The sequence below is a fragment of the Cylas formicarius genome, unplaced genomic scaffold (genome assembly GCF_029955315.1).
Source record: "Cylas formicarius isolate icCylForm1 unplaced genomic scaffold, icCylForm1.1 PGA_scaffold_2__14_contigs__length_35257938, whole genome shotgun sequence".
Classification (NCBI taxonomy): domain Eukaryota; kingdom Metazoa; phylum Arthropoda; class Insecta; order Coleoptera; family Brentidae; genus Cylas; species Cylas formicarius.
Window position 1 is genome coordinate 21,587,575 of NW_026844319.1, and position 15,060 is coordinate 21,602,634.

General features: G+C 33.5%; 1 protein-coding gene across 1 annotated transcript in view; it reads left to right on the forward strand.

The window, feature by feature from the left end:
- Positions 1 to 15,060, forward strand: part of LOC132698202 (homeobox protein OTX2-B-like) — a 28,326-nt gene that overhangs the window by 8,434 nt on the left and 4,832 nt on the right. Inside the window, exons 2-4 of the mRNA XM_060664148.1 lie at positions 1,271 to 1,308; positions 10,053 to 10,222; positions 10,274 to 10,425. Coding sequence (XP_060520131.1) covers positions 1,283 to 1,308; positions 10,053 to 10,222; positions 10,274 to 10,425 — 348 coding nt within the window. The 5' untranslated portion in view covers positions 1,271 to 1,282. The remainder of the gene's footprint in view (positions 1 to 1,270; positions 1,309 to 10,052; positions 10,223 to 10,273; positions 10,426 to 15,060) is intronic.

Here is a 15,060-nt window from a genome sequence, read left to right on the forward strand (position 1 = left end):
CAATAAGACTAGAGCGCGTGGATGGTTCGGGTCGAACTCCTTCCAGTTAAACGAACCAGCTTATTTTCTCTTGTAGCAAGGTGCACAATTTAAACAATGCTCCGGTTAAGGTACTTGGTAGCTAATTCTTGTTTCAATGTTTGGTGTTTGGCTATCTGATAATTATGTTGCTCTCTATGTATGTTATTAGAATGTGTTTGGTACTGTGTTAATTCATTTTCTTTCACAGATGTGACTTGCCATTTGTTGTTCTTGTCATGTATTTAATGGCCAATAAAGTCTAAAGTCTAAAGTATTATTATTGTTACCATCTCAAAGTTATAGGGTGTTTTTCGAAAATGTGCTTTTTAAAAAACCTCTGAACTTTCTTACATTTGAAAATTACGTACTTTTATGCAAACGTTCCAAAGCATTCTAAAAATAGCGTGCACTGGATATTGTCTGATGTTCATTCTCTAAGCATGTTTACCGCGCCACTTAACGGTTTTGTTTTATTTTTTATTAGTTTACCTTCCTTTTCATTGTTACACTGAAATTTAAAATAGAACCCTATATATTTTTAAACGCTATCTTATTGTAGAAGATCTTTTTATCTTTTATTAACTTAAAATCTGGGCTTTATGATTAACCAAATTTTTACATATATTGATTGGATTATTCCTAGATATAAATTAATAAATTAATACATAGGTTTCATTCTTGTAGATTACCTAGGTAACTTGATTATTACCAGTAGCTCCGCCATTTTGGAGGCAAAAGCAAATGGTCAATGCTGTAAAAAACCACCGGAAGTGATATTTATTTTTTTCATAATGTCATAATACTTGTTTGTTTTTTTTTATGGGTTAGTAAATTTTAAACTAATGGCATGAAAGACATAAGTAGCACTAGCACCACCTATTTTCGTTATAGATCCCGAAGCTCGAGCCGGCCCTGTACGCGGTAATGAAAGAAATCGACAAGCGAATCGAGGGTGTGTTTGTTTTTTACGCAATATTGGAGCGATATCCGGCGAATATTGCTTTCGAAAGTTCACATCCACTTTAATGACTATTATATTGGAAGTCCTCCCATCCGGAATAAACAGGCTCTCGATTCTTTACACGGAAAACTTTTTAAGATTCTAAATATAAAAGAACTTGACGTTAAACGTTCAACGGGAGATTAACTCCTGATATGAAAAGCTTGTTTTTTTTTCGTTATTTGGTTGTGCGCTTTGATGGCGGATTTAAAATGGTAATGTGAGCACTAAAATGCGTATTTGTTGCAGGGGCCAAAGTAGATGTGGTCAAACAGCCTCGCGACTGGGTAAGTATATTTTTTGCAGATAGAAAAAAAAAGGTCACGTGAGCTACTAAAAACTTCAATTCTTCTGAAAAGCGTTACTACAGAATTCACTCAAAATTAAGATGATTACACCTTACTTGCAGTATAATAATCTTTAGATCACAATGTTCCTTATACCCACTCAACACTAGCAAGTTCGCTAACATTGGCCATGGTTTTCATATTTCGCAGGACTCATCCATTCAATCCAGTTGTATGTATAGCTCAGCTCCGGATTTAAGCAAAACAATTTTTTCACGCAAACTTTTGACATAACTTTGAGGTTGGAATTAGTTACGTATCAACTTAGGGACGGCACAAACAAATCCTAACCTAAATTTAATTGACGCCCAATGTTAGATGACCTGTAAAGGTGTTAACCAAAACTTATCAATACAAATCAATCCAAGACGTTTCTTTTTAATAGCCGGAGAAATTTTTTTTGAGTAACCTGATAGATATTTATTTTAAAAAGTTATACTCGTATGTATTTAATCATTAAATGCGATTTAATTTCGTGAGTACAACGGGTAGACGCTTATAGCAGTTATGAGAAAGATACATTAGGTTAGGTAATTTTCAATGCAGGTAAACAAACCCAATAATATTTCAGTCATTCAATTCTGGACGTTCCTCAACAAAATCAAAGGCAAAACAATTTCAAAAGATTGAAAGTAGCTCGGAAGATCATCAAGTAGTAAAACTTCAAAGGAAAACACCTTTAATAAAATAAATAAATAAAGGGAGTTTGTCAACATAGTTAAGAAAATTTTGACTTAAATTCTTGTAGCAAAATGTTCCATTGTTGGATAGTAAATTGCTTTGCGGAATATATACTTTGTTCTCAAATGATCATTAATTACTCAGTATTACTGATACATTCGCTAACATTAGGCATATTAACCACAATGTGTAGGTCGGAGAACGATAGTCATCGTAAGGAAAGTGAAATTGTACATATTATTGGTGTGGTTCTTTGATAAATCATTCGAAGAAATCCTTGCATCGTTTTAGTTAGGATACAACAATTCGGAAAAATCCTCAAAAATCCCGGCTTGGTATTCACGCATTTTTGACATGACATGTGGTTAGGCTAAGCCGATTCTCCTTAATAATGGTGATTTACAAAATTCACAAACTTGAAACTAAAAAATATATAAGAAACTCATAGTTGGCATAACCCTATTGAGTCGCTATAAATAAATAAATAATTGAGGTAAACTGCTCAGACCGAAAATATCAAAACCGAAAATTCTATTCTATAAAGAGAGGATCTATGAAATACGATTGGGGCTTCGCATCGCAGTCAGTCAATCCCCTAACACTTTTGTTAAATCTCTTTGCGTCCACTAATGAATAAACTAATTGACAATATCGAAGATCAGCAGTACAACTAATGTTATCTGCCAATCTGGCTAATGGAGCATCGTTAACATTATCATCTTCAAACGATCGCGCCGCTTGCATCCCCTGTTGTCTTCTTATTCGATTGCCGCCCTCCTCTGTTTGCCCCTTAACAAGTCCTGAGGGAGGAGAGCGTTTCAGCGATCCGCATCAAACAGCACGATACAAATCACATCAGCGCTAATTGGCGCGTCAGATTGATGTTTAGAATAAATAGGGAACAACAAATTAATATTAAACTCAAATATATGGCTTTTTTCTTAAATTAGTTAATTACTACGAACGCCTAAGGCAAACTTGTTTCTTGTCCAAAAGAGAAGAGAGAAAAAATTACCTAACCATTTATAATAAGTTATATTACATTATTATATTATATGTTTTTAACCTTATTGCTTATGTATGGATTAAAGGAACCAAAAGGAAATTAAGAAACGTCTAAAAATTCAATAAAATAAAATAAATACAATGTGATCCGAGAAAAAGTCTAACGAAAAAGAAAAGTCATACATTATTGAGGTAATATCAAATCAAAAATTAAAATTTCAATATCGTTCTGAACTTGCATTTGAAAAATGTTTACATTGATCGTGGTATACTAATTTGGTCTGTGGTTTCTGATCATTTTCAAATATGTCAAATCAGTTGTCAAAAAAATGAAATAAAGAAAGATACGTAAATTATATGAAATCAGGCTGACTAAACATTTTAACTCTGATAATTTTCAAACTAACGCAGTGGGTGGAAATACTCATTTATTAAGCACTGATCTTAAATACATTCGTGTTTCAAAAATACAAGTTAATATAGGTTTATTTAAAAAACAAATTATGCTGTAAATTGGGAAATGGAATATAAAACATTCACGATATGTAATATTTTTATAATAAGCTTGGGATGTAATTAAAAATATTTTACAAATTCACATAATAGAAACTCTAAATTGGTAGAAAAGATTTGATTGATATCAATAGTTCAAAATTTCGAGTAGTTCGTCGTAACTTCAATAGTAACGAAACAGATTGAAATTTTTTTAGAAGCAATAAATCTAAACAAATAAGAACTAAACAACATTTTAAAAAATAACGTAAATACACTTTAAACAACATAATGAAAACCACAATATGGAAAAGCCTCACAGCGCTAATATTAATTAATTGCTCTACTTCCATGCTCGTTAATGTGAACCAATCAGATTTTCTTTATGCATAAGCACAGAAAAAGTGTCCGCTTTTAATATTTCCTTTTGTAGTTATAAAGTGCATTATTTTTTCAGATCAATTCACCGCTGCACTCCTAAACTTCAATAAATGACAGACTAGAAGCTAAAAATACTAACTTCCATAATGAGGTATAATTGGTAATATCCTCCAAAACTTTGGCGTTTACTGCAGCGCCTCGCCCTGCGGCTTACACAATTCGACATATAATTTTCCGCTTCCCAATTTAACACAGAAAATTATTGAAAGCTACTTAAGTTTAGTTATCTGGTAGTTTGGATCCACTCCAAAGGCATCATAATAAACCGTTTTTATTGCCAATAAACCACCGTTCAAACACGGACACAATTCACTAAAGCCCCGCGCAGATAAAGAACGTCAATCATCAGATAACGAAAACAGGCCTTACGAATAAAAAAAGGAAGAGGAGACAAGGAAAAGTAAAAAAAAATACGTTGTCATCGAAAATTCGGGTATTCGGTTACGGTTCACAACAACATTCAGCTCTCTGCTACCTAACAATAAGGATCATATTTCTCCGAGGTGTTACCATCAGTTTTATAATCCTCGTTCACAAAGAGAATGTCATAGCTTCGGGGATTAAAACGGCTTATAATACATTTTAAACAACTAATATTCGGGGTGCAATGTTTTCTGGCAGCCAGGAGAACTGCGACCGCTATTTCGGGACTTATTTTGACCGGCGGTAGGTATTTGAGTAACGCCGGGAATCCATTTTTGCTTTAATTCCTTTCCGACACGTCTGACTTGATTGACTTTCGTTGTATGATAATCGCTACAATCTTTTCGATTACGTTTGCCTTTATTTCAGCAATTTTTGATTAGAAGTTTTATGACAATAACCATTAGTCAACGATTGAAGTAGGAAATTGTCATAAAATCACTCAACATGCCCTTAGTAATTAATTATCGAATACTTAGTGTTACTTAATTCAGAATTATCTAATAAAATGTATTGAACAAGAATGTAAGTTTTCCCTGAATAGTGAATTTATCTTTGCAATGTAATCTAATTTGACTTTTATTTTAATATTACCGAGGTTACAGTTGCTGTAGGTTACGACTTCGGAGATAAGGAATTTGTAATTTAACATATTTTCTTATTTTTAAAATAAACAAATTTTATATCATATCTGTTATCCTGGCCTTGTCGTTATTTTAGTCCTATAAAATATGTTGCTAACTTGGTCTTTAATTTTTATTTTTATTGAACACTTAGTTTTTTTTAATAGTTTATTAGGCTTGTTATTAGCTTTTTAATAAGAGAAAATAAAAAAAAACTACATAACTCATTAAAAAAAATTAGTTACCTGTCAACATAACACTGGGTTCAATATTAAATGCGCCTTCCACGCATAATACACCCGTATTATATCCAATTTGGCATAATTGCCATATTGTGCTTTAACATGAGCCATAGAATAAATAAGAGGAGGTGGAAATTGAAAATTGAAATGGTCTTAGAACAACGGACACCAACCATTCCATTAAAAAAAAACAAGTTTTTTTTGAGTATTACAATTTATGAGTTTCAGAGGAAAACTGATTACTTTACTGGACCTCATTAAGACCAGTTTTGCCTTTTCGATAAGTTAAACCATAACCAAACTTCTATATTATGTTTGTGGTACCTTTCATTTCATAAAGAAGCATCAAACCATAAAAAATGAGACACACTGCACGAAAGATACAACATGGGACACTTTAAACGAGGGAGCAATTCAATCATAACTTACTACAGCATAAAGATATTTTCTTTAACTTGGAGTGATGTTTTTCCAGCCACCTTGTTTTTTTAAGATTCAAGTGTGTTGAAAGCAATCGATAAAACACTGAAATCATTTCAACTTCTTGTTCCTGAAAGTTTAGAGGTATTCTGCGAAACAAATAATAATTAATCTTGATATTTAACGCATTACTTAAGGTTTTAATTCTTCAACTGTGTCTTTAAAATTTTATATATACAATCAAAAAATTTTATTTTTTAAATGTTACTTATAATTATGAACTGTATAAATCCAATATAACATCCCTAAAAAAATAGGGACTATATGACTGTGAGGAAAACGAAACAAAATATGAAGCACAGTTGCAATGAAAATGAGATTTTCTCCAAATGTTAAAATTAGCTAATACTAATTAAAAAAAGTCTCCCACGGGAAGCACATTGGGACTTTAAAGATAAGAAAACTGAATTTTATTTTTTGTAATTTCTAAAACAAAAAAAAAAACATCAGTTTAACTGTTATCCTAGTCGTGCCTTTATTGTTGGATCAGACGAAATTAACGCTGAGATCTGGGAACCGGAAAGAAAGATAAAGTAGCTCAAAATAGGGCATTTTTAACAACAGAGCGATTCAAAAAAATAGATATACAGTCGAACTTCGATAAGTCGAACTGCGATGTATGTACATATGTATGTATGTATTTACATAATATGTGTACATACAAATGTATTGTATATGTACCCGGTATATATAAACATAGCATGTATGCACATATACATACATATGTATGTACATATTAAAGTTTATTCTTTCACTGGAAAAAAGTCAGTTATTTGTGACTAACCATCGGATTTCTTATTTTGGTTTTCAACAAAAGTTTCAATTTTATTTAAACAATCATAGAGGGAATCGGTTGTGTATTCACTGGTTTTCAAATAGGAACGCAAGACAATCAACGAATTTTCAACCAATTCATTTGAAGGTGGTTGCTGAGAATCATCTTCCAATTCCTCCTCCATCGTGTCACTTTCGCAGTCATCTTCGATGTTTAACTGTACCGGTTCGGATCTGCAGGACTCGATAATATCTTCATCGGTAGGAAACTCTGAAGTAACAATATCCTTATCCACATGTATAAAATCGTTGATGGTGCTACCTTCTGCTATACCTATAATGTTTGTCCAAGCTTTAAACTCGATTTCTATTTGGATTTCGTCTTCACTCTTTTCTTTCAGGCGTTCACTTAGGAAAATCAAGGGAATCTCATCTTCTTCTTCCCATTTAGAATACTGACCAAAACCGGCTTTTTTTAAACAATTGGAAATTGTTTCAGGCTTAACGTCGATATTCCATGGGGTAGTTACGTCGTCAACACAATCCATTAGTGTAATGTTATTGTTTTTGTTTTCTTCGAAACGTTCCATTGCGGTGATGACTGAATGTTTATTTTTCAAAATTGTAGACACTGTACTTGCCGAAATCCCATTCTTCACAGCTACATCTTTATTTTTTGAGCTACTTTCCACTTCTTTTATAACCTCGAATTTTTGATCAACAGACAAAGCTTTTAAAGTACGTTTTGATGACATATCAACAAATGCAAAAATCCAAAAATGTCTTTAATATAATGTGTAATAAATAGGGACAACAGTATTTTTCACTTAGTATTAACTAGTAAGTCATACAAGTGAACTTAGCAAGCACAGAAACTGAACTGCTTGCATAGATACGTTAAAAAGACAGGTGAAGATCGGTCGTAATTGGGGCGTTCCCCGAGAAAATTCGACTTATCGAAGTTAGCACCAAATGTTTCGTTCGAGTTATCAAGATATTCGAGTAATCAAGACAAACTAACACGCATTTTCTACTTTTGACACTATTGCCAACCAATTTGGTTCGACTTATCAAAAATTCAAGTTATCGAAGTTCCCTATATATGAAGACATATTTTTTAATTTAGTGCTATATTTTTCAACCAAAATTAACCCAAACATTGCTAGCTTTTCAGCATCTGTGCCAGCGTTTGAACCCTGAAATTGAGAATGTTAGATTTGTAATGTCAAACAAATTATAAAGGATCCTGATTTTCAACTCACAACTTTATTTTTTAATATTTGGAATTTTGGGAATTGCAAGGGGTAATAAAATGGACAATTCAAAACAGTAAAAATCCAATATGGTCAATCCACATTTTAAAATAAGCTTTTTAATACCGACAATAAAAGTCTTCCACGGTGAAACGTCGACCGTATTATTCACGTAGTAAACTACATAAAACGAAAATTGATTAACGGAAAAGAGCGTGGAAGCGCTAGGCTGAAAAGTTATCGACTGGACCGGCAATTTCGGGCAACGTTGTTCCGCTAATAGAGTTGTCTTGTTCCGGGGCGGTGATTGAGGCAAAGGGCCACTTCAGCCCTTATCTATGTTTGCACTCGAACCCCCGGTTGCGCCCATCAACCGGCTACATCGCCACTGTAGTCTTGAGATAACAAGGGTAAATGTGAGGATACACACCCCGAGGTTTATTTTCTCACTCCCCTCAAGAATAACTGTTGCCGTTTGAGATGTTTGAATTATTGAATACCGTTAAGTTGGCCTAACCCCCATCACCACCTTCCCCCACTTTTTAATTTTTATCTCCGAATTTGAAGAGTAGAAAAAGGTTAAAAAGTTTATAGCTCGCAGTACTCAAGTACTACGTGGAAGAATTTCCCAGATATTTCGTTGGACCTTTGATTTAACGCCTAAATGCTATAAATGCTACCGTTGCCATTAAGTTACTTAGCTATATAAGCAATAAGCTTTTAAACAGAAAAAAATACTGTCATTTTTACAAAAGGTATGTTACAAACTATACTAAGTAGCCCAAGTATCCACTTGGCGATTTTTGTTGCATTTGTAAGCATTTTCATTTAAAATGTCCTCAGATAAAACTTCGACAACAAAAAAAAAATTGGGAATCTTGACGGGTTTCGAGAGTGATGTCTGGAGTAACTTTCAGCGATACTGATAGTTTAGTCAGCAGTACGTATTTGAAAACGTGGAAGAAGATGTAATAGAAGGGGATAAAAATCACAAAAGATCTATAGGAACAAAGAGCAAGAGATCGATAAGAAGAAAAAAATATATTAATTGGAATATCATATGCAAAGGAAAACCATTAAGTTCTAAATTAAAAAAATTATTTTTGGTGCAGTTCTGCTTTACCTTCTAGGATTTTAGAACTTGAAACTCCTTATCACTTTTTACTAGACTTATGTAAAGTAAATGTTTTTGTAAATTTTTATGTTAAAGAGTGCAACAAGAGAAAAATGGACAAAACATTGTAACAAGTAGATTTTCGTTACGAATGACCAATTAACAATAAATACATGTAAAAGAAAATGTAAAATACATATCCCACTAAATCCATCCATCACATGGACTCGCCCTTAAAGAAACAAAAATTTGATGCAAGGACCTAAGTTGCGACACAATAAAAAAATATGTATTTTAAACAATTTAATAATCAGCCTTAGTTTGAATGTGGCCTTTAAATTAAAGAAAAAATAGAAAATATTTATTCCTAGTTTATAATTTTTATTAATAATTTATATCAGAAAATCAAAATTAATGCAAAAAAAAATTATATTCGATTCAAAGTTAATGCACTCTTATGGGAAATTTTGGTAAAGTTGGCAGATAGGCGTAACAAAAAACTCAAAAAATCAATAATTGTAATAGAATTTTTAGAAAGATGTGTAACATTAAAAAAGGACAATTTTATTTTAAATTTCTATTATTTAATCAAATTGAAAAATATACGTATACAAATTTTAAATTTTGCGGTTTTTATAGAGTCCTAGCAACTAATTTTTTAAAATCTGAAATAATTTTGCTTGCCAACAATGCTTGCTAACTTGCTAACGAAAGCATTCTTTCTTATTAGCGAAGTTTTAAAACTTTTTTCTTGATTTACTTTTAAGTGTAATTTTCGGCAAATCTTAGTATTACATATTATTACGAAATATTAAATCAATAAAAGGTTCTTTGTTTTTTGTCAATGTTTCTCACTTTTTTCATGCGACTAAAACTGTGAACTGTGTGCCGTAGGCTTTGGTAAGCTGTGATTTAAATATTTTGCATTTTTTCGTGTTTTGTACAGTACTGAACTACATTTACTTACGAACTTCCTCAACTAGCCTAAATTATCCAAAACTTTTTGATTTTTTTAGATACAATAAATAATCAAGAAAAAAATAAAAACTCTACCTTAGAATGTGATATATAATGGTGGCTAGGTAGACATTAGGAATTTGGATATAATGTCATTTTATTTTCACTCATTTTGATCGAAGAAACGCTCCATTTTCAGATGCAACCCCGACAACGAGCTATCATTCCCGGGCTTTGGAAGCACCTGCGGCGGAAACACCGGGAGCACCATGGCCTACTTGAAATCAGCCCCCTATCCGATGCCGGGTTTGGGATTGCACGGGCTCCCGGTCGACTCCTTGCATCCCTCGATGGCGGGCTATCCCGGAGGTAACCTCCTTGCCAAACTTCCAGGACTCAACTCATGGCGATTTTCTTTAGGTAATCAGAGAAAACAAAGGAGAGAACGTACGACTTTTACGAGAGCTCAGCTGGATGTGCTGGAAGCCTTGTTCTCGAAGACGAGGTATCCGGACATTTTCATGCGCGAAGAGGTTGCCTTAAAAATCAATCTTCCGGAATCCAGAGTCCAGGTAAACTGGACGTTTTCCCTGTATATAAAATATGTCGAAAAATGAAGTAATGGACCATTTTTAACGTACAAATTTTCCTTTGAAAATCCCTGTTGCGTTACTAAAAAGTTTCCGATATACTATATAGAGCAACAGTGAGATAAGTGCAAAATTTTATTTCCTAAAAAATCGAGTTAAAAGGTATTTTACTATTTCAACTATGAATGATTTTTTCAACCTTAACTAACTGTTGGTCAATATCTTACGTTTTACTATATGTTTGAATGTAAGACATTTCAAATAAATGAATGTTAGAATACAACATTCATATAGAAAAAACATACATACTGAAATGGGACATCAACGGTTTAACGGTTTAAATCATTCATAGTCATTTAAAATCCATTTTTATTTTAAAACTAGTAATCAAAAGTCGTAACACCTATAACAAAGAAATCAATCATCATTGGCATCATTGGCATCATTGCAATCTTCTGTTATGGGAGTTTTAACGACAAAAGGAATTATGGCGACTTCTTGTTATCAAATTGCCATTAGACAAGCCAACTAGATTTTATTTATAGTTTGGTATATTTGGTTTATTTTTCTAATATTTATAACTTTTATCCCTGTGTTGCATCAACATCAACTTTAATACATTAATATAGTACTGTTACTGAGGGATTTAGAGTTTATTTTATAGAAAAATTTTAAATTCAAAAGTTGTTTGTATTGACGTGCTGCAGGTAATGAAAATAGTTACTATTAAGCAGGGTATTTCATAAGCATCTCACAGTACCCAGCTTCATTATTTTAAACGTGCGAACACGCGATATATTATTTGATTTTTAAATTTCCGAGAATATTTCATGGCAGGTTGCTTTTCTGCTTAAGTTTGGTTGTGGTAGTTTTGACAGTCTTAAAACTCTGGCGACATCTTTCCGTATTAACTCCGCATCTTGTTCGTCTATGGCGGAAAGACTTACTTCGACGTTGAAAATGACCTCTTCGACAGGTATTCTTTTTTTGCCTATTGCATAGTTAAATCCTTTCAGTACGCTGACTTCTGCATCGAAAAGATGGTATTCTGAAATATTATGAACTGTAATGCTTTTGGTTTGTATTTGGCAGTGGTTTCTTGGAATTTGACCGAAGGGTTTCTAATTTCTTCCACAGTTTTTTTGACGTGATGTCTTTGTCTTTCTCAGTGCGCCATGATGTTAATAATTCTATGCGGCCCCACAGCAACTGATGGAACTCGTTGCTTAGTTTCAGGTGAAGTTCGAAAAGTCTCTCAGTCTCACTGATTTCATACCGGGTCCGCCTGATCTTGTCTTGGAGTAGGGTGTTGCTAGCTTTGTCGAAGATAGCTTGTGTCTTTCTGGTGCGTGTGTGACACCTATACTTAATCTCGATATTTTCTTAGATGTCTTGGTTAATTGAAAATTTTTGAAAGATGTAACATTATTTTAAACAATGCACTTTTCAACCATATTTAAAGCCTGATAGTTAATCGTTTTTCTGGTAAATGAAAACTAAAGAGAGTCTCAAGAAACCTTATCAACTAATTATAGCATTTTAAATACGACACCCTGTATATTATTATATGGTGTGATGCACACTCTAATTGTACATCGATAACTATACGTTTCTCCATACCTGTTTTCAACGGTTTTCTTACCATTATTACTAAATATATTTGTTCGCTTATTTTATATAAATTGTCACTTCTGCAACGATATGCGACCTCGCGTTTTGAGAACGACACATATGGTGCTCTCGGATTTTGTTTATATTTATTTAGATCTGTTCGGCAAACGAGAAATATACACGGTATTTGTGTGCGCGTTAAACGTAAAAGGAAACCTTTCTTCACAATGGCATTCTCGTTTACACGCGATTGCTAGGGTTTCCTTTTGTCACAATGTCACAAAACTTATATTGATTTTTCGTTAAACAGAACTCGATACTTTTGTCGGAGGTAGTTCGCGCATGCCGATTTTATCGCCAGTCTGCTGCATTTTCATAGCAAGATTTCAGACGCGGTAGCCATCGGCCTGAGGTGCGAAGACACTAGGCTAGAAGAACGGAAGACGATATTGTTAAGGTGATACTATACTTTAAAGATTGTCTTCTGTTGTTCTAGCTAAATGCCTTCGCAAATGAGGTCGAAAGCTGGCAGCCGATTGGATTTCGAACCATTCCAATTCCATTCCATTCATCATTTCCAATTATTTCCAAATCATATCAACAGCTTCCTTATTGCTAAAAGAAATATTAATAGTTTTAAGCTTTTTCTTACGTGTGAAACAAATACAAAATTCCAATGCCGCTTTCCCTCCGTGGCCTACTTTGCATTAAAAAATTATATATATAAAAATTTTATTATAACTATTCCTTCTTTCTATTCTATTTTATCCTATTTTCTATTCTATCTATCTATCCTATTTTCTATTTCTTCTTCTTCGATATTTTGGGCTATTAATAATATATTGAAATATTATTTTCACTAACCCACTTAGGTGTCATTCGCTATATTTCAATGGAGGGTCCTCTCCTGTGTATTTCATAACTTATCGAAAATATATAACTTTTCGTGTAAAATTCAGTGCCGCTCTCAGAATAAGGTCACTTCATTTTTTATTTTGAATTCCAGTTTTTGAATAATTTTAACATTAAAGCATAGGTACACCGAAGACTTAGAGACTTGTCAGTCAATTCTCGATTGGTAGTAAAATTTGTGTTGTCTGAAGTTCTCCGAATCTTTCCATTTAAACAAAAGTCAGCCAAGTTTTACAATAGAACAAGACGGCTAGTAATGGGGATTGTTGTCTTTCATTCGCTTATGAGAAGGTGTTCTCGTTGTTTGCTTTATTTATAACACTGATTTATTTATTTATTTATTTATCAACGGGCCAACCGCCCAATATAAAATAGGATTTACATAAACAAAATAGTAAACAACAAAATAAAATAAATTAAAACAAAATTAAAATTAAAACATAATGAAATAGACAGATGAAGACCTTACCCTAGTATGACAAACATTGGTTTTCCAAAATATTAAATATTGGTATAGTTAGTCGACACGACAGTAAGGACACTTATAAGAGTAGCGAGGCACCAACACAATGGTAAACAAAACCATTGCGAGGAAAAGCGGAATAGTTTTACCGACAGTCTTTAAGTTCTTTCGTAAATATTCTTGCACTCTGGAAGCAATCGAGTTGGTCAGAAAAACGATTCGCTAGTGCAGCTGACCTAGTAAGAAAAGAACTCTGCCCATAGCTAGTACGATGGAACTCCCCCTGGAAGGAGTGGTTTATTCTGGTCTGGCGGGGGGGAACGCGAAGCCCAATCTTACATAACATAACAGCTCATGGTGAGATCCCTCTGCATGCCACGAATCTGAAGATTTGTAAGTTGGAGCGAGTTTTCTAATTCAGAGTCCTGAAGTTCTTGGTGCTCCTTAAATGCTATATATCGCAGGAACCTATGCTGCATTCTTTCTATCGCCTGTATGTGGACGTTATACGAAGGTGACCACACACAGTAACAAGTAACAATAATCAAGGTGTGGACGCACGAAGGAGCAGAACAGTAATCTGAGAGACGGAACACTCTGGAAGTCCACTGTACAACGCTTAATAAAGCCCAAAATCTGAAGTGATTTAGACACAATAAATGAAACATGTTGTGTGTAAGTCAACTTATTATCGAGTAACACTCCAAGATCCCTTATTACGAAAGGCTACAATAATGGTGCCCCTTTTATGTTATACGTAAAATGTATGGAGTTTCTGCTCGGTAGAAGTTCATTTGTTGGCATTTATTAATATTTAGTTCCATTTCATTCAAATCGATCCAAAGCGATAGGTGATCTAAATCGGACTGGAGTTTAATATAGTCATCGGCATTATGGACTGCCATATAGAATTTTAAGTCGTCAGCAAATAATAGGAAACATACGTGATGAAAACATGACGCAATATCATTCACATAGACATTGAAGAGCAGGGGTCACAGGTGCCATCCTTGTGGAACACCAGAAGGCACTCTAATTTCTCACTGCACTCTTTCAGTAAGGAACGATGTTAACCATTAAAAAAGTTATCCCTGGATTCCAATGTTTCGCAATTTTTCTATTAAGATTTGATGATTTACTCGGTCAAAAGCCTTTGAAGAGTCTGTGTAAATGGCATGAACGTGAGACCCCCCTCCAATGATTCCAGCAGAAAATCTGTAAACGTGAGCAAGTTTAGCTCGGTGGAGCGATGGGGGAGAAATCTAAATTGTTGGTCGATGAAGCAACCTTTAAGGCCAGCAGATAAATAGTCTCAAACTAATCTTGATTTCCAGTAATTTGGAAAGGTTCCTGTTTTTAAAGAATGGTTAAAGATTATATAAAGTGGTCTGGAAAGTATGAAGCTGCATTGCTTAAAAATATTCTTAATAATATTCTTACTGTATTTAACTAGGATGTATTTTTTTGACAATATTGTCTCATAGAGGACTTAAAATACGCAAGTTCATATTAAAATTTTAAGGTTAAAAATATGAAAATACTGATTTATTTTGTTTCTAAATAATACCCACAAGAAAATGTTGCTTCAATATTATAATTTACCATTTTGAAAAACGTTTATTAATTAACAC